Source organism: Haematobia irritans, chromosome 5, assembly GCF_050003625.1.
Source record: "Haematobia irritans isolate KBUSLIRL chromosome 5, ASM5000362v1, whole genome shotgun sequence".
Taxonomy (NCBI): domain Eukaryota; kingdom Metazoa; phylum Arthropoda; class Insecta; order Diptera; family Muscidae; genus Haematobia; species Haematobia irritans.
The window spans coordinates 48,011,258-48,031,130 of NC_134401.1; the positions used below are offsets into that span (position 1 = coordinate 48,011,258).

Here is a 19,873-nt window from a genome sequence, read left to right on the forward strand (position 1 = left end):
CAATTAGTGTTGGAAAGTTCAATATTTTTACATGCACATGTTTATAACAAGATGTCGCGCTTACTTTGTAATCAAACCCCAATAGACGTCGTTGTTACATATTGGTCGTTGGAAAAGTTAGTTTCCGTTTTAAATCGATAGAGCAATTTTAAGAAATTTTGTAGAATTGGTTTCTGCAAATGATAACGCAAAATTATCAGCACGATTTGTTTTGAATCAACCCATATGCTAAATGCCCTTACGAATTTAAAGGTTTATTTTTCGTTTCTTTATCGTGGTACAACTTCTCAATAGTGACGGTATTCTTCCAATGAGAATTCTAATGCACTTTACAGACTATCAGTTATTCCGGACGGAATGTCGGCGTTTGTAAAGAATCTTACAGTGTGTCGGATCGATACGACTTGTCGGCGATGACTAAATAATCGTTAAATGTGTTATCGATCCCATAAACATGCAGCAGTATCGATTATGCCTTCGGACTTAGCTTATAATGTGCACAATATATGGGATATGTTCGACACGAGCACTGTCGTCCGGAATAACTGATAGTCTGTAAAGCGCATAAGACGCAAAATTCATAATAGGCATAGTTGGTGTTCTTATTGCTTCAAAATTTTCAATTTCCATTTTTCATTTCCATGTAAAGGTGAGTACTATGTTCGGTTTTTTCACCAAAACACTAAATTAAAAGTACAAAAATATTTATGAAGACGAATATATGCCCAATGAACACAAGCATTGGAAAAATGCTTATATTCAATACGCTTTCAAACATTTGTGCAAATAATTAGATTAGAATTCAATTTGATAAATTGTTAAATTGGATCTCTCTTGTCAATTACACGTCTGATATCATCTGTAAGCTTTACCATAAGCGACGTCGTGCTATGGCGACTTCTAAAGCCTGAATGACATGGATCAATTAAAGAAAAATTATCCAGATACGCAATTAGCTGATCCTTTATCAAGATTTCAAAGCATTTCGACAGCGCTGGAAGAATGGAAATAGGCCTGAAATCACTGCAATTTGAACCCGAAGTGCCCTTCTTCTTGAGAGGCGTAACTCTTGCTAGCTTCCATGAAGCCGGAAAACAAATAGTCATAAGTATTGTGTTAAATACATGTAATATGTGATGACAAATGTACGGAAATACTATCTTAATGAAGCGAATGGGAATACCGTCAGTTCCTAAGGCATTGGACTTAATTCTAAATATTGCACTGTGTAACTCGTCCAGATATACATTCCTAAAATTAAAGTTGTTATCACGCAAAACATTATAATTAATACTAGATTGCACATAGTTAGATTGTGAGGATGTATAATAATTATTCAACAGGTCAAGATCTATATCACAGTTATTATCACAGGCGTTGTCAGAATCAAGTGCCCCAGTGGAACTAATCCGAGACCAGAGTTCCTTGGCATTGGACGTACCCTGAAACATGCGAAGACCATACGCTCGTTTAGCACGTCTTATTGCCCTCCGAGCTATTGATCTGTATCTTTTGTATGTGTCTCTATTACTAATACACTGATTCTCAATATAAGCACGGTACGCTAAGTCACGATGCCAAACTGCTTGCCTAATATCATCATTGTCATACCAGCGTGGTCTGATGCTATTAATTGCCCTTGTCCGCTCAGGTACATTTCTCCCAAGTAACTCATTCAAAATGCAATTCAGAAGAGTTATCTGAGAATCGGTATCATTTGTGAGATAAAGAGGCGTAAAATCTGCACTTTCTATATCACATAGAAAATTGTCCATATTTATGGAAGTATAATCAAGGTAAGAATAAAACAAGTTCTGATCCTGGTTTGGGACTAAATATTGCACAAGACAGAAAGCATGATTCGAATGCAGCGCTGGGAAATTAAATTGACTGCTGCGGATAACCGCAGAAGTAACAACTTTTCAAACTAAATTTCATTTAAAGGCCGGTACTCTGTTCGGTTTTCGCGTTGAAACTCCATACAAAACCAAAAAATGCGAAAAATTTGCGAAATTTTTTCCATTTGTGATACTTTGTTTTTTCGTGTTGAAAAACTGACGTTTATAGCACGGCGCCATTTGCAATGTGAATTAAGAAATAATTTATTTATTAAAAACTATTTGTGCGGGTTTATAAATCAAACACGGGCCATATTTTTGTTCCGAAACTATACAAAGGGTCAAAGGAATAGCAGATAAATTGCCCAAGGAAAAATAAAATGTTATTTTGTAAAAACAAGCAACACCACCAACTTAATCCAATATCGCTCCCTGTAAAATAGCGCTCCAAGCTACCTAAAAAACGCCGCTTTCTATGTGCGAAATAATGGTTTCCATAAAAATTTTTCGCAAGAATGAACATAGTACCGGCCTTAATGCTTCAAAGCTATTGGAAAATTTGTTGAAAGCAAGCTATGTGCAAGGCCATTTGAATTAATGTTGAAGATGAGATTCACTATCAAATTGATATGGCGTTACCTATGAAAAATAGTCATCCTTGTGTTTGTTGGGTGTATTTTGATAAAGTCTTAAGGCCGGTACTCTGTTCGGTTTTCGCGTTGAAACTCCATACAAAACCAAAAAATGCGAAAAATTTGCGAAATTTTTTCCATTTGTGATACTTTGTTTTTTCGTGTTGAAAAACTGACGTTTATAGCACGGCGCCATTTGCAATGTGAATTAAGAAATAATTTATTTATTAAAAACTATTTGTGCGGGTTTATAAATCAAACACGGACCATATTTTTGTTCCGAAACTAAACAAATGATCAAAGGAATAGCAGATCAATTGCCCAAGGAAAAATAAAATGTTATTTTGTAAAAACAAGCAACAACCACCAACTTAATCCAATATCGCTCCCTGTAAAATAGCGCTCCAAGCTACCTAAAAAAACGCCGCTTTCTATGCGCGAAGAATGAACATAGTACCGGCCTTTAAGGGCAGTTTCATTTTCGGTTTTTTAATCTCAATAAAAGTGAGCATGGTTATGTGTGTTTTGCGCTTTACAGATTATCAGTTATTCAGGACGGAATGTCGGTGTTTGTAAAGATTCTTACAGTGTGTCGGATCGATACGACTTGTCGGCGATGACTAAATAATCGGTAAATGTGTTATCGATCCCATAAACATGCAGCAGTATCGATTATGCCTTCGGACTTAACTTATAATGTGCACAATATATGGGATATGTTCGAGACGAGCACTGTCGTCCGGAATAACTGATAGTCTGTAAAGCGCATTACACATTATTAGTGTTGGGAATTTTGATTACTTTTGACTACTCGTTACTACTCTATACTTTGGAATTGAGTACTCGTAATTGTAACGAGTACTCAAAAAATTTGTCAGTAACGAGTACTTGTAATCAAATACTCGTTACTTTCCCAACACTATTGCTCCCATCTGGAATTTTGCCACAACTGCCAATTGCATCTTTCAATAAATTGTTCCTTTCTTTTTTAATAAATAATAAAGGAAAATGCCAACCGACCTTATTGGATATTTGTACGCGGCTACTGTTGCTGCTGGCGGCATAATGGGCTACGTCAAAGCTGGTTATTTAGACTTTAACGAGATCTAGAATGTATGGTGTTAATATGTAATATTTTTCAGGTTCCGTGCCTTCATTAGGAGCCGGTTTAGCTTTTGGGGCTATATTGGGTTTGGGTGCCCATTACAACTCTCAAGATCCACCCAGACCACTTCTCCAATTGGGTACCTCTTTGGTTCTAGCTGGTGTTATGGGAGCAAGATTCCAGAAATCAGGAAAGATGATGCCAGCCGGAATGATATGCGTGATTTCAATTGCCGCTCTTATAAGGAATGTTATAACATATAATCGTTATTTACCAGTACCGGGAAGGAATTAAAACTGATAAATTATGCTTATGATATTTTTTATATATTTGGTTAAGGGTATATATTTGTTTCCATCACTATCGCCTCTCTTTTAAGCATTATAATATATTATGAAAAATTAAAAAATGTTGCTAAATGACATAATACTATGTTTGAGCTTAATGCACTTAGCAGAAATGTCATTAATATAGCTATTTTGTTCACAAAATTCCACAAAGCTAGAGGTGCAAGCAAAGAGCAAAGGTCGAAAGTAGCAGTTCTATATGCGTATACTATTTATAATGGTCTTTTTCCATATTAAAAAAAACAAAATTTAACAAAAGTATGTGTTGTGAATGTTTTCTTACTATAAACAGGAGTATCGCATTTCCTATTTATATACTGTTTCTAAGACTATGTTTTCAAGTGATCTTTCCAAGTTGATTCCCTCATTGAAATGTGAATTTTACCATTTAGCTTTCGTTCTCAATGTTTCCCTAACTTGAGGTCCATTGGTCAATCGAATATGCCTCATATGGTCTCTTAGTTATTTGTCAGCTATTAGGCCAGTCTACAAAGGTGGATGTGTGCCTAACAACCCCGAGGGAGAACTTTTGTCTTTGTGTGCCTAATAAACCCAATACAAGGACATTTCTTTTGTATGGACGAGACGCCTGTCGTCTTTTGATTAACCACATTCAGGTGTCCCGATCAAAACACAAAAATCAATCATCTAGTAATGCCAGAACGCCAATCAATAAATTTCCAGAATAAAGAATTTTGAAATTGTAAACAAAATCGTAATATTTTTTTTTTGCCCACAGTAGTAAATGTATCAGTGTTGAAAACTAAATACATACATTAAAACCACTTTTATCTTGGATATAGAGGATTTTTTCGTTTTTTTATAGTTTCTTTTACAACTATAATTTCGTTTATATCGTTTATATATTTTCTTTTGTTTAAAACATAATTGCATATTTTTAATAACCAAAGGTATAAGAACGAAAAAAGACGGAAAGAAAGAATGAATTACAAACGTGAATTGATATTGCAAAATAATGAAGTCACTTAGCGATTGCTTGGTTTCAAATGGAAACGACAAAACCTACACATACATTTTGATTTGTATACATTAGACGTAAATTAGCACAGATGCAAACAAACACAAAGTATATTGTAACATGTACATTAAATTAAAATGGAATAATATTGCATATACTAATCTTCTGGCAATATATCTTATCGTAAATACACTTGTAAATCGGTTGCCGATTGTATTAGCACCTTAAGACCAGGCATAAAACCAGCACATTGAGAAAAGTCCGAACCAAAGGCGATTTGAGTGTGTACCTGCAATGCATTGCCATAGTCACCAACTTGTATGAATTGTATTATTTGATTTAAGGCATCGATTGTCAAGGAATGCAACTGAAATTAATAAAGATATTGTAGTAAGAATGGAATTGCCCTAGATTATATTTATAACTTACTCTTCCATCTCTTAGGCAATCGTATAAATTTTCCAAACGTTTTGAGACATCCACAAATTTACGCTTGGTACGCGGATCATTGGTGGCATTTAAACAATTAGTTTTCAGTTCTTCCAATACAGTTTGTAAATATATGTATTCCTCAGGCAATGGAGGTTTTTGCTTAGGCGGTTCGGATTGACGTTGTGGCTGCTGCTGTTGTTGTTGTTGGCTGGGATCAATATATGCTCCACCCATTGGTTGCGTTGGCTGCGTTTGCCATTGTGGCACTTGTTGTTGTGAAATTGCCGATGTTTGAAAATTCATTGGTTGATTTGGCGGTGGCATATTATTATTTTGCATAGCTTGATTTGGATTGTAGAATGCCGATCCGCCACCCATTGAAGGTTGTGTAGGATTCAACATATTTAGAGGTTGAGATGAGGGTGGCATACTAGGAGGCATAGATCCCTTTTGAAAAAAAAAGAAAAATAGGACATTAATTTTGTAGTATTGCTTAGTGACAATCTTTCAAACCTGTTGGTAATGAGCATTTGGATCCATATAACCGTTTTGATTTTGATTAGGATCAACTCCAAATAATGGATGGGTTATGGGAGCTGCTAATGTGGATGTGGTTGGTTCCACTTTCTTGGTCTATAATAAAACAAAAAAAAATTAAATTTACCTTATCGCCATAGACATTTGTATTAAAAATTTGAAACAAGAACACAAACAAATTTTAAATTCACAAAATATAAAAATTAGTAATAAAAAGTAAACATATGAATATTGCATAATTATAATTCACCTTATTATAATTATTTTAGGCTTCAATCATGAAATTAGGTCTTTCAATTAATATTGAAATAATTTCTTCAATCACGAAAATGTTAACATAAATATCAATCATCGATCCAATTAAAAGGGTGTTCAATTAATTTGTGTGATTGATTTTTCCTTTGATTAAAATTAAATTGAATCAGTTAAGTTTTAATTGAATTTTCAATTAATAAAGTTTTTTGTGTAAATGGTGGGTATTAAAATCGTATATCATAGACAAAATCATATCTTATTAAAAAACCAGATAGGCGAAATGTTAAAGTCAGCTGAGCCGGTTTTGCTATACCACAGACCTAAGTTGATGGCAATAGTGCTATCTTGCAGTCGTAAACTCCTATAATCCGCTTTACAGCTGCCAAATCTATGTGTAAATCGCAGGTTTTAAGATCCTTCATAATTTTGTCTTCAAATAAACTGTATTTTGTGTTGGTCTTAATTTAGAAATTGTAACGATGTTTTTTTTTTTAACAAATTGTATAAAAAATACTGCCAAATAGGTACGACATTATATATGTGATGATAGCCTTAATGCATAACAATAATCTCAAAAAAAAAAAAAACATTTTCCAAAAAGATTAAACAACTACTGCCAAAATGGAACATGCGATTTTAATACCCACCTGCACTCACAACTTAAGATTGATTAGTATAAGGCCATATAAAACACTTTGAGATTAATATTTTTGAACAAATGCAAACAAATCATTAAATGGTCAGGCATTCTCCAATACCTGATAGAAGAATTTCTCTTGCAAAGACTTCGAAGAACCCGCTATCTCATCTTTTCTATTAAATTCGCTAAGAAATTTGACACCTTTGTCATGATCTATAATTTTCTGCCATTTACGTGTCCCAGCATGAGTAGCTGATATTTCATTAGGTCTGTTCTGAGAGAAATATGGATTCTATTTCGAAACATTATATAAAATTATAAAAATTATTAATTGAAAAAAAGTAATAGAAATTATTTTTTTTTTGAATATGGAAAATTTGGTACTTGTTTCACACTATGGTAAATTGATGCTATATGTTCCGCGCTGGTATAATTTGGTGTCGAATTTTTAGTGCGATGCTACGATATATCAGAGACACTTTTTTAGTGTTTTACTAATGTCACAATTTGTAACACTTTTTTGCCTAGTTTTTTTTTTATATTTTAAATAACTTATTTTACCACGAACCGTTAAGTATAAGTATCTGTACAGAAAAAGTCGGTTTTCGTGTCCAGAAATAAATTTTTCATTTACCAAATGTGTCCGCTATTATGTAAATGTACATAAGAAAAACTAGCTTATAGCGGCATATATAATTCTTAAAATTTTTATACGCAATTTTATAGATTTTTCGCGTCTAATGAATGTGAAAAATTACCCCATTTACAATGAGAAATATTTGAAAATATACATTGCTATAAAATCCTAAAGAAAGCCTAATACCATATATAATAATACGATAATATTTTAAAGTGATATATTACCGGTCTACTGGATTTCAATGCTGGTGGATCATTCCATCCAGGGGGTGGAGTTGGATTGCGTTGAATATTTTGCATTGGTGGTGGTGGTTGAACTGTAGCCACTGTTTCAATTGGGCCAACGCCTGGCATGAAAGCATTATTACTAAATGGAGTTGTACTAAATGAAGGTTGCATAATAGATGGCGCAGCCTGTGGTGCTGAATTAAATGGAGTTGTATTAAATGCAGATGGCGCTTGCATTGGAGCGGGTGGAGGTTGATATGTATTGCCGTAACCCATAGGACCGGATGGTGCTACTGAGGGATCCAAAACATATTTCGACCGAGATGTTAGACCACCACCACTGGCTGTTCCTCCTTGCGAACTAGAAGTGCTTAAGGGACGTGGTGGTTGTGCTAAATTCTCATTTATTGGTGGTTTAATTGGAGCAGCAGCTGCAGCTGGATTAAACATGGAAGGTATGGGTGCTACAGACGGAGGTGCAGGATTATAAGGGGCAGGCATAGGACCTCCAACTGGATTCGAATTCCATGTAGGTATAGGAGCATAGGGCGTTTGATTAGGAATTGTGGCAACAGGTTGTCCTGGATATCCCATATTCTGATTAGAAAATGATCCTCTAGGCTGCAATCGTTGGTGAGTATTTTGAGCCCCATATGGTTGTTGTTGCTGTTGCCTTGGTTGCGGTTGAACAATACTGATAATACGTTGTTTCAAATCATCCAAATCTGGATGTGTGGACGTGGCCTTAATTTCCATAATATAGGAGAGAGCTGCAGTGAAGGCCCCTTGTGCTACCAATAAACCTCCATATTCTTTTATAAAATCAGCAACTTTCGTATTCAATTCAACAGCTATTCCCTGTTCCTCTAGGGACTTATTCATAAGCATTACAACTTCTGCTAGTTCTTGTAGTTCAGACGTACTAAGTTTATAATTTGCATTATGATTTTCCAATTGTTTTAATTGATACCAAGCTACTACCAGCTTATCAATGTTTCCAGCACATATGTAACAAAGCATAGCATTGCGTATATAGTCGACACTAGAAGAACTTTCGTTCAACAAACGATCTCCTAATTTTTCACAAATATCAACCACTTTACGTTCACTGTGTCTAAGAGCAGCTACCAAAGCTTCCTTCCAGGAGTCAATGGTGCAACGTGTAACAAAATCCATCCAATCGCGTGTCACTAAGGCCGATATAACATTGGATAGTTCGCCTTGTTGCTCCTGTAGGTAACGATTTTGAGTCCTTGTAAGAAACTCAATGCCGGCCGTAGAAGCAATAATAAATGCTTCTGGAATTCGTTTGCTATCTAAGCACAGCTGGACAGCAGCTTCTAGATTTCCGGTGAGTAATGCTTCAGTTATAAGACTATCAGCATCTAAAATAAATCATATAAGTTGAGCAAATTTGTAGTAGAGGCAAAAGAACATACTTACGTTCACCACTGGGTATTTTAAATTGAGGAAGTGTTTTTGCTGTAATTTCGCCATCATCCAAGTCTTTTTGGGAAGCAGCTATACCATCAAACAATGCATTATTGTCAAGGGGTTGCTAAAATAATTGCACATTTATAAATTTTTAGAATGTACAATGTTTTATAAAGTTTATTTAAAATTTTAGATTGTCCATAATTACACATTTCTCCTATGTACATGAACATGACATTTTGAAGGTTTGGGAAGAAGCAATTTTTATTAAAAACAAAGAACGAACAAATGCTTCGCGGAACGATGTGTGCTCAACTTTCCGAGATAAAATTCCGATGAATTAAGACGATAAGCGATGCTTTATTATTGTGGAGGGCCAAAGGAGATTTCGGTCCGTAATTCGAAGCTTATTCGAATATTATTTCATGAAAACAATGCTTAATGCTCAGCTAATATTTCATATTACTGTAACTCAAGAAAAAAGAACGAGCTAATAAATTAATTTGAGCTATCGGCTTTCTCTACATTTAATAGTTATTAATATTAATAATATTTTAGTACGATTCCACAAAAGTAAATATATATAATTGCATCTAAAACCAAACCTTCGAAATATGTATATGCAAAAAAAAAAAAAAATGTTTCCCCTGCCCTTACCATAAAACTGTTGCTGCCATCTGTACTTTGATCACATTCAACATCCGTTGAATCACTCTTGTTTTTATGTTTTCAAATTAATGAGAGAATTTTGTTTTATTGTAAATGGAGAAATGAAATGCGTTTGTTTACTTTATACATTCGTATATATATTCGTATGTGGCGATTCTTTATCACCCATTTTTCTAATGTCTACTGATAAAGAAGAAACTAAAAGAACATATGTAGATGCTGTGCGAACTAAAAACCGAGTGGGTTTGTGATAACCATACAATGTTTGAAATCATAATGCATACATAAACTGACTGCACAAGAACTAATAAACGAAAGTGACAACGTGTTAAATTCTTATCAAATTGTTTGGGAAGGGGGGAAAGAAAATATAAAAACGAAAATTGTGAAGTCAAAGAGAATATGATATTCGAAAATGAAAAAATGCAATGAATGAAAAATATTTGAATGATCACTTACATGTGTCAGCTGAGCCATTCGATTATTTAATTGATCAATATCTTGACATTGTTGATTAGTATCGTCTTCAGGTAAATATTTGGAGAATTTTGCATCAATATCTTCTTTGTTGAAGCCTGAAACATAAGAGATTAAAGAAATGAAAATTAAAATTCAATTTCATCCAACAACTTACCCAATAAATTAAGAATTTCTTCTTTCGGATTACGCTCGAAATTTGCCTTGATAAAATACCACAAATAGCGACCATTTTGATCAGACATTTCATCGGCTTTTTGGCGGCAGTAATCAATGAAATTAGCCTCGTTTAGAGACTTTTCCAATGCTTGTGCCTTTTCCACCAGTAGGGGTTCCGTTGTGACTTGGGAAATGTTTATGGTTTTCGATTTGTTATTGAATGAAACCAATTTTCCTCCGAACTAAAATTCAAGAAAATTATTCATTAATATATTGGAATATGAAGTACGCTATATACTTACTCCAAATGTTACACCACATGGTTTCTTTATCCACTTGGGTGCATATTTCAAGTCATGGTATACAATCGGAGCTGCTTGTTGAGGCATAGGAGCCTGAGCAAATTGATCCATTCCCGGGAAGGAGTCAGCAATTTTATTTGAAGTCTGCACTTGTTGTTGTACTCCACCAAAAAGGGAATAGATGGAAACATTTCCATCCAAACTAGAGCTAGAAATTAATGCTGGATTACGGGGACACCATTGAACATCTGAATACCAAGTGGCTGTAGTGGCAACTTCTGAGAGAATTTCACCCTCGGGTGATTGTGTATTTGGATTCCAGCAGTATATACGATTGTCTTTACCGCATGATACCATCAAGTCAATGTCGCGTGGACACCAAGACATTCCCAAAACACCACGTTGATGAATTTGCATTGTTTTAGCTGGAGCAGTGGCATAACGCAAATCCCACAGTTGAACAACAGGTGCTTGGTCGTCTTCTGAAGCCAACCATACTTGTGTGGCAGCTTCTGGATGCCATTGAATAGCATGCCATCTTACTCGAGACTGTGTATCGGATAATTTGATTATCTGCTCACTTTTACGCAAGTCCCAAATAACGCATCTCGAACTAAATACTGAAGCCAAAATGTGCTGTACTTGACGATTCCAGGCCACATTTTTAACATCCTCAAAGGGTTGTGTTTTAGCACCAGGATTCATATGCGTGGTCGTATTGTTTAAATCCCATATAAATATCTCTGATTCTGAGGCGCAGGAAGCCAAAAGATTCGTCTGGAATGGATTAAAATCTAAACCACTAACAGGACCGGTATGTTTATCTTGGCGAGCAATTAATCCATCCTCATTAGCCAACATTTTCGAAGGGGAGTAAATCATAACGTGCCCACCCTCGCAGCCTCCCACAATAAGCCCATTACTGTGTGTTCCACCATAGCCGGTCGGACTCCAAATTAGTTTTTGGAATCTGTGGAGAAGAAAAGTCGACTCATCATAAACAAACTTGTTTTTCCAAATCAGCTTACCTATACTGGCTTGGAATAGAAGCTTTAAGTCCTAAATCGTAGCTCGGATCACTGAAGTTCGTTGAGTAGATCTCCAATGTCGAATTGACATTAGAGTCGAATTGTTGTGCAGCAGTACCAGTTGCCAAATAAATTGGATTTTGCGGCAGCGGTGACCACGCAATATTAACTGTCTTTTGCAGTTCCTTGATTTTCATCTTGGCACTGTTTGTTTAGAGATTCAAATAAAGAACCTGCAAAACATTAATTAGTAAGAAATAGAAATGGTGTCATGGAATGTTTATTTGTTGGGGCCAATTAAATTTGTCCCCGTCATCAATTTTCTTTCATGCCATATTTATCTAACATCCTTTAAGGGTTTAAACGGAAAACCAAGTATATGATTTATATGGCACACACAAAATTAATCCAAGTCAAAATAAATTCAGAAACCTACCTATAAGAGCTTATTTTTTGTAAAATTATTAAATAAAAATCCAAATCTAGAAAATCTTTTTGCCGACGTCTCTCTAGTTGCTGCGGTTTGGAGAATGAAACGTCAACGTCAGACACAAATGAAATGGCTGCGTACTAAACATGGGTACTAGTGATGACAAAAATGATAAATAACAAGGTAGTGTAAAATAACATTCCGGATTTTGTATTTTGATTAGGGCTGTCATTCGGGATCGATTTTTAAAAGTACCGGGATTTCAAAATATAGAATCCTGGGATTTTTTCGGGATTCTTTAAATATTTTAAGTAATAACAATCTATAGCGCCAAAAAATTGTTGTACAGTAAACCAATTTAGTTTAATTCAATATTATTAACAAAAAAAAAAACAACATATGAGTAAATTAAAAATTGCTATCATACTTAACGAACAATTACTCCAACTCATATCGCTATTTTACTCAGGAAAACATTTTAAGTATTAGATTATTACCCTTATCATTTCAAAGTTCCATTTCATCCTCATCGCTACCACAGACTCGTAAGTGACACTGCAACAATCGCCAACTGTGATAGTATTTTGCCATCACTATTTGCATGAAAGTATTTTGCCATCACTATTGTTACAAGAGCCATTTTATATTTTGTGAAACACCAATCACAACTAGCTTCTTATAATTTATTTAAATAAAAATGGTAATGAAGTGCTGAAAACATAGTTATTTCGCTTAAAATTGTGAAAGGTATATTGGTGAACAATTTTTGGCTTTCCAAATGGAATAAAGCGATAGTTTTTCAAATATTTTTCCAGACACACTGCCTCCATTGGGTATAAAAGCACTGGATGATGGACGCTACAACATGTAACTTGCAACTTGTAACTCAACATCAATCTTTTATTAATGCATAAAAATATGTTAAATGTGATGTGATAGTCGTATAAATATTATATTTATGAGTATTTATAAATGTTTAATAAAATTAATAAACATCTAAACAATCGTGTTTTACTTGACCACAATGATTCTTTTACAACTATCATAAAATGCACTTGGTCTGATTGTTTGAAGGGGCTCTTATTAGCGTCCTTCTAAATGTATCCAGAAGGGCACCTAATAATTGCACTCATGCGATACTTTTTTGTAGTAACTTGGCGTGGTACAACTTCTCAATAGTGACGGCGCTTTTCCGAGGAGTTTTGGATATCGTATGCGACTGTTTTCGACGTAGTGGGGATTCTCAGAAGTGACCCCAAATTCAAAAAATGTTGGCAGGGTAGGCATATTTTCGTACACTTATGTTAATCCTTTTGTACCTCATCGATTTAAGTAAAAATATCAAGGCATCCAAATTTTCATCAGATAAACGCGATCATGGCATATTTTCCACGGACCTTATATCATTGCTTTTTATTTTATGTGGCACGAAGTTCACATTAATTCATTATTCAAGGGACCTTATCGTTTACTTCGATTTTTGATGAAATTGCGCTGTTGTCATATATAATAAATTCTTATTCAAGGTGTACCATAAATGTTTATTAACTCGATTTGTCGAGTATGAAATCTAAGTGCCGTTTACGCTGAATGCAACGTATAGATTATGGATTAATAAACAATCATTAAAAAACCACAAATTTAGCAAATTAGAATTATTTTTTCGGGATCCCGAAAAATACAGGATTTATCCCGGGTGACAGCCCTAGTTTTGAACCTAACCTAAATCATCCATGGTTTTGGCAAGTTTTAAACAAAATGAAAATTAACAAATGTACCAACATATAGAAGCTGTAGTTTTGTGTGGAGTATCTTTTATTTATACATTTGAAATGGTATTTTTTTACTTTTTGGTAAATATAACTACATTTTGAAAACAAATTAAAATTTTTGGCGTATTTTGGGTAAATAGTGCATATTTTAGATAGCAAATGTAAAGTTAAAAATTTGTTGAAATGGCTAGTTTTCGAGATATCGACAACTAAACATTTTTACTAAATTAAAAAATATTATAAAGAATTCATTATCTACTACTTCTCCAATATGAAGTTTGATCACTATTTTTCTCTTTGGCTTTTTGGAGTAAACGAACGACTTCTAATACAAATTTGTAATGCAGTAGTTTTCGCTTATAGTCCACACCCATAGTTGCACAACTTTTTTGGACAATGTGTGACATTGGACTGAAGGCAAATAAATTACGATGCCTTTACGTACGTTCCCGATCTCGGCACTGTTTGCTCCTCGTATAGGAATAATCTTTTGATATAAATTCACTGTAAAATATGCTTAATTTTCACGGGGTGTTGAATAGTCCACCCTAATAACTTGATTTAATACTTTTGAACTTATTCAGCATCATCAGGTTGTCAAGGAATTCTAAACTCTCACTTCCGATTGTCTTTTCAGAGATCTTTTCATTGAAACATTATCGTGGTAGGACTGGGTGAAAGCAAAATTTAGTGCAAACGTAATTGGTACCTATTATGACTTTTAACCGAGGTAGTAAAAGAAGCCATCATTTGGAAATAAAATATTTCGAACATATTATATCGCGGAACTAAAACTAAAATTAAATTGAGATCTCCGCTTATTTCCTCAAAATGTTCATTCTTTAGAAAGATACATCGGTTTACGTAAGTATAGTTTCAAAAAGTCCCGAGCATTTTTGGCCAATATTCTGCTTAAATTTTATTGTTAAACAACTTAACCTAAGTTGAATTTAAAAAAAGGTATCTATCATAAAAGAAATTGTGCAATTTTTCCTAGGTATCAATCCGTACTTTCCCTGAAATTTTAAGAAAAAAAACGAAAAAAAAAATTCGTTGAATTTAGAAATACACGGAATAAATTAATCTAAATGGCCGTTCCAGATATTCCCAGTAAATCAACTAATTCACGTTATGAATGAATTATTTAATGAGAGATTTCACAAGAATTGTAATTCCTTTTTGAATACTATTTTTTATATAATAGATAACCTTTTCTCAATACTTGCTTGCGGCTTAGTGTTTTAAGCCGATAACCGATATTATTGTTACGTTTTTATATTGAGGCGTATTTAATTACCCGATAATTAAAAAGACAGTTCTTTTCAATAACGTTAATCTACAATTTATTTGTTTAACTGATTGGTTTCACTTATTTGCTCTACGATGTGTACTGTATAAACTTTAGCTTACGACTGACTTGACTGCACCCTCCGCCAGGGGCTTATATACCGTGATTTGACGATTTCGAAAATTCTGGATAGTCTGGCCTACAACCATCTAGAACTATCTTGTTACAATTTATCTAACACCACATATTCAACTGGTTATCTTCATTGCATACAGCTATCTGGAATATTCTATCGGCGTTATTTTTTTACAGGTGATATGGCACACATACTTTTAGGCTTATGCTAATAATCTAGTGCATTCTACTAGATTAGGTAGATGTCGTGCAGGCATAAAACAAAAGGCGTTACTTTTACAATGAACGATTGGAAACACAAAAGATGTTTAAGAAAGTACTAGAAAATAAAGAAATGACTCTAACAAGTTATGACGTAATTTTATCGTTACAATTTGAAATTTAAATTAACGTAAACTAATTTAAATAAACTTAAATCTAGAAATATCACATTCGTAACACTGCCTCCCGCTTAAGCCTGTTCGTCCCGAATAGGCACAGAACCCGTTCCGTATGGAGCCAAACGTTCCAGGTGAACGACTTTCATCTTTGACCTTGGGCTGTCGTCTTTTTGAATGCGGTATACAACATCATTGATCTTCTTGATGACTTTATATGGGCCTTCCCACTGTGTTTGTAGTTTAGGACATAATCCTTTCTTTCGTTGCGGGTTGAATAGCAGAACCAGTTGTCCTTCACTAAAGCCCTCAGTGTTTGCTGCACGATCATATCTCGCCTTCATTCTGTTGCTAACCATTTTTATTTTGTTTCGCACTGATTCGTGAACTTTACCAAATGTGTTTGGTATGTCGTTACTGGTTTCTTCCATGGCGAGCTCATTGGGTGTAGCGCCAAATATCAAATCTCCGGGCAACTTGAATTCCGTTCCGAATAGGACCTTGGCCGGTGTTCGTGACGTAGAATCATGTATGGCTGATCTATACGACAGCAAAAACTTTGGTATATGATCGTCCCAGTCTCGTTGGCCGTTATCCACCACCTTTCGAAGATGTTCTTCCAGAGTGCGATTAAACCTTTCTACCATGCCATCAGACTGCGGGTGCAATGGCGTAGTCCTTGTTTTCTTGATACCAAGGGAGTCACACATCTCTTTGAATATGGCCGATTCAAAATTTCTTCCTTGGTCTGAGTGTATCTCGGTCGGCACACCGTAGCGACATATCCAGTTCTTGTCGACTACATCTACAATCGTCTTCGCCTCTTGGTTAGGAATGGCATAAACTTCTGGCCACTTGCTGAAGTAGTCCATGACCACAAGGACATATCGATTTCCAGAGTCACTTACTGGGAAAGGCCTTGCAACGTCCATTGCTATTCTTTCAAAAGGCGCTCCTGGCCTATACTCTTGCATAAGACCTCTACTTTTTCGTCTTGGCCCTTTCGCCTTTATGCACTTCTCACAATTTGCCACCCATTCAGCAATTGATTTCTGGCATCCAACCCAGTAGAATCGTTGCTTCACTTTCTCGGCTGTTTTGGTTATTCCTAAGTGACCTCCACTAGGTCCATTGTGGAATTCCGTCAAAACATCATTTACCTTAGAATCTGGCACGATTATCAAGTTGCGGCTATTCTTGCCATCTTCACTTTCCCACTTACGTTGTAGGGTTCCGTTGACCAGACATAGACTGTCCCATTGAGCCCAGTATGATTTCATAAGTGGGCTTTCGGCTGCGATGTCTTTCTTACTGGGTTTCTTATCTTCTTCTTTCGCCGAAATAATTTTTCTCAGAATGGGATCTTTACGTTGCTCTGTTGACCAGTCTGTGCCAGATTCGATGTGTAACTGCCTGACATTTACAACTGTCTCCTGTGGTTCAGCCTTCGAGTAGCGTGTGCTTTCTACATTGCAATGCCGTCGTGTCAAGGCTTGATCAATAACTTGTTTGCCACCTTTTCTATTATCCGCAAAATTTAAATTTGAGTCGCTTGGCTTTGTGGTCGCCTTCTTATGATTATTGTTTAATGGAGATGGCGAGATTGACCCCGACGTTTTACGCCACGCTTTACATTCCCGGGATAGATGTCCAGCCTTATCACAGTTATAGCATTTTATTCTAGATTTATTTGCCTGCTGCTTCATTTCTTGCATTATCTGCCTTAGAGCCTCTTTTACCAATTCAATGACCGATTGCGTTTCTTCACACTGGGTCTCTACTCTGCGTACTTTGTGAATTTGAGGCCGTGCCAACAATCTCGCAGTTTCTTGTGCATGTGCAAATGTTACTGTTTCTGCGAATGTAGCCTTTTGTGACGCATATGTTGCACATTTTATATCAGGGTCTCTAATTCCATTCACAAAGGTCTCGATCTTGATGCGGTCCACAAGTGGATGACTTTCTCCTGGATATGTCAAAAGCACCAACCGCTCAACCTCTGTTGCAAAGTCTTGTAGAGTCTCATTTGACTTCTGGACTCTTCCTCTTAATTCCATTCTGAAGATGTCTTGCTTATGTTCTCCGCCGTACTTACGTTGAAGTGCCGCTATTACTTCATTATAATTATTTCTAGAGGCAGCGGGAATGCTTTGTATCACGTCAGCGGCATTGCCCTTTAATGCCAATAGAAGTTCAATTGCTTTGTCGTTGTCGTTCCACAAATTTCTACAAGCAACCATTTCGAATTGGAATTTGAAGACATCAAATGAAGTTGAGCCATCGAAAACAGGAGGTTTGGTTTTTGAGCCCTCGATAACGCGCACTGGTCCACCTTTAATTTCTAGCTCTGACATTTTTCTTTCAATGTGTAGAAACTTCTCATCATGAACCATAATTTTCTCATCCACAGAAATAATCTTCTTATCCAGCTCCCCAATTTGGCTTTCGATATGGTCCACACGTTTTTCCATGCCTTCAGCAATTTGTTGAAGATTCTCATTTAGAATTCTTGAATTTTCGTCCATCTTTTTTGAATTTTCGTCGAATGTTTCTTCCAATTTTCTAGAATTCTCTTGCATTTTTAGAGAATTTTCTTCCATAATTTTTCTAGAATTCTCTTGCATTTTTAGAGAATTTTCTTCCATCATTTTTCTAGAATTCTCTTGCATTTTTAGAGAATTTTCTTCCATCATTTTTCTAGAATTCTCTTGCATTTTTAGAGAATTTTCTTCCATCATTTTGCTCAAAATATTGACCATCGATGTGTAATCAACAACATTAGAAGCTACAGATGGAGTTTCCAAGGCGCTGGCTACTACTGATTCGTCAAGATCTTCCTTATAATCGAACTCATGTGTTTCGATATCAATACTGCGCCGCTCGAACTCTTCCAGTAGTCGCTTTTGTAATTGGGCCTTGTTTCCTGTAGTCGGCTGCTCCATTTTGCTCAATTCCTTCTTCAAGTCTTCCACTCGAAGCTGATTAAACTTCATTGTAGATTTTTTTTCCCCGTTATTTCACTTCCGACACCAATTGTTACGTTTTTATATTGAGGCGTATTTAATTACCCGATAATTAAAAAGACAGTTCTTTTCAATAACGTTAATCTACAATTTATTTGTTTAACTGATTGGTTTCACTTATTTGCTCTACGATGTGTACTGTATAAACTTTAGCTTACGACTGACTTGACTGCACCCTCCGCCAGGGGCTTATATACCGTGATTTGACGATTTCGAAAATTCTGGATAGTCTGGCCTACAACCATCTAGAACTATCTTGTTACAATTTATCTAACACCACATATTCAACTGGTTATCTTCATTGCATACAGCCATCTGGAATATTCTATCGGCGTTATTTTTTTACAGGTGATATGGCACACATACTTTTAGGCTTATGCTAAGAATCTAGTGCATTCTACTAGATTAGGTAGATGTCGTGCAGGCATAAAACAAAAGGCGTTACTTTTACAATGAACGATTGGAAACACAAAAGATGTTTAAGAAAGTACTAGAAAATAAAGAAATGACACTAACAAGTTATGACGTAATTTTATCGTTACAATTTGAAATTTAAATTAACGTAAACTAATTTAAATAAACTTAAATCTAGAAATATCACATTCGTAACATTATAAAGCCTCTCGAGGTATCCGAAGATTTTAATAAAATCTGCGGATAAAAATGTTGCCTCAAATCACTTATTAGATTTTTGGAAATGTATTACGTTTAATAAATAGCATGTTGCTATAAATACTATTATCCTACGGTAGGTGCAGCGTTACCGTTGGGAATTTTCAAAAATTGGCACATTATTTTTTTTTTAACTTATACCAAAAAAAACTTCAAAAATAAATACTGCTATGATGCGTAGTTAAAATATATTTTGCGAATTCATAAAAATTGCAAAACAGCGTTTTATAAAATCATCGGGCCTTTTAATTAAATCTATCTTTAAATTTTAGAGTACAATATCTGAAATAATTTGTGTTTCGGCTCCAAAGCCTATGTGTATTATCTTAATTTCTTTAATATACAAAGAATTTCTATAGTCGAAATCTGCTAAATCACTAATTGCAATATAACTGTTTTCTTTAAATTATGTATATTTTTAGTAGAATAATTTTTGTCAAATATATTATATCGGATTATAGTCATCGGGAACAAT

The 19,873-nt window shown here is 35.1% G+C and overlaps 3 protein-coding genes across 4 annotated transcripts; 1 reads left to right on the forward strand and 2 right to left on the reverse strand.

The window, feature by feature from the left end:
• The first annotated feature begins 3,374 nt into the window (after positions 1-3,374).
• Positions 3,375-4,183, forward strand: LOC142241506 (transmembrane protein 14 homolog). The gene is made up of 2 exons (XM_075313284.1): positions 3,375-3,554; positions 3,613-4,183. Exons 1-2 carry the CDS (start codon positions 3,479-3,481, stop codon positions 3,867-3,869), a joined length of 333 nt encoding a protein of 110 aa, XP_075169399.1. The 5' UTR covers positions 3,375-3,478; the 3' UTR covers positions 3,870-4,183.
• Positions 4,184-4,708: 525 nt separating this feature from the next.
• Sec31 (COPII coat complex component secretory 31) lies at positions 4,709-12,279 on the reverse strand. Of its 2 annotated transcripts, XM_075313282.1 has the most exons (11): positions 12,138-12,279; positions 11,702-11,934; positions 10,674-11,643; positions 10,370-10,613; positions 10,195-10,310; positions 9,076-9,190; positions 7,630-9,017; positions 6,884-7,057; positions 5,847-5,966; positions 5,331-5,780; positions 4,709-5,268 (listed from the first exon to the last, which is right to left on the reverse strand). In XM_075313282.1, exons 2-11 carry the CDS (start codon positions 11,896-11,898, stop codon positions 5,080-5,082), a joined length of 3,963 nt encoding a protein of 1,320 aa, XP_075169397.1. In that variant the 5' UTR covers positions 11,899-11,934; positions 12,138-12,279; the 3' UTR covers positions 4,709-5,079. The 2 variants fall into 2 exon arrangements, with proteins under 2 accessions (XP_075169397.1, XP_075169398.1); XM_075313283.1 differs by lacking the exon at positions 6,884-7,057 and having other exon boundaries at positions 12,138-12,278.
• Positions 12,280-15,219: 2,940 nt separating this feature from the next.
• Positions 15,220-19,204, reverse strand: LOC142240690 (uncharacterized). The gene has a single exon (XM_075312396.1). It carries the CDS (start codon positions 18,694-18,696, stop codon positions 15,778-15,780), a length of 2,919 nt encoding a protein of 972 aa, XP_075168511.1. The 5' UTR covers positions 18,697-19,204; the 3' UTR covers positions 15,220-15,777.
• Between the last annotated feature and the right edge of the window lie 669 nt (positions 19,205-19,873).

Coding starts and splice junctions, on each gene's coding strand:
- LOC142240690 (XM_075312396.1), bottom strand. CDS start 18,696: ATGAAGTTTAATCAGCTTCGAGTGGAAGACTTGAAGAAGGAATTGAGC.
- Sec31 (XM_075313282.1), bottom strand. CDS start 11,898: ATGAAAATCAAGGAACTGCAAAAGACAGTTAATATTGCGTGGTCACCG. Junction 10,614..10,673: donor CATGTGGTGTAACATTTGGA/GTAAGTATATAG, acceptor CTTGAATTTTAG/TTCGGAGGAAAATTGGTTTC. Junction 7,058..7,629: donor CATTGAAATCCAGTAGACCG/GTAATATATCAC, acceptor GTTTCGAAATAG/AATCCATATTTCTCTCAGAA.
- LOC142241506 (XM_075313284.1), top strand. CDS start 3,479: ATGCCAACCGACCTTATTGGATATTTGTACGCGGCTACTGTTGCTGCT. Junction 3,555..3,612: donor AATGGGCTACGTCAAAGCTG/GTTATTTAGACT, acceptor AATATTTTTCAG/GTTCCGTGCCTTCATTAGGA.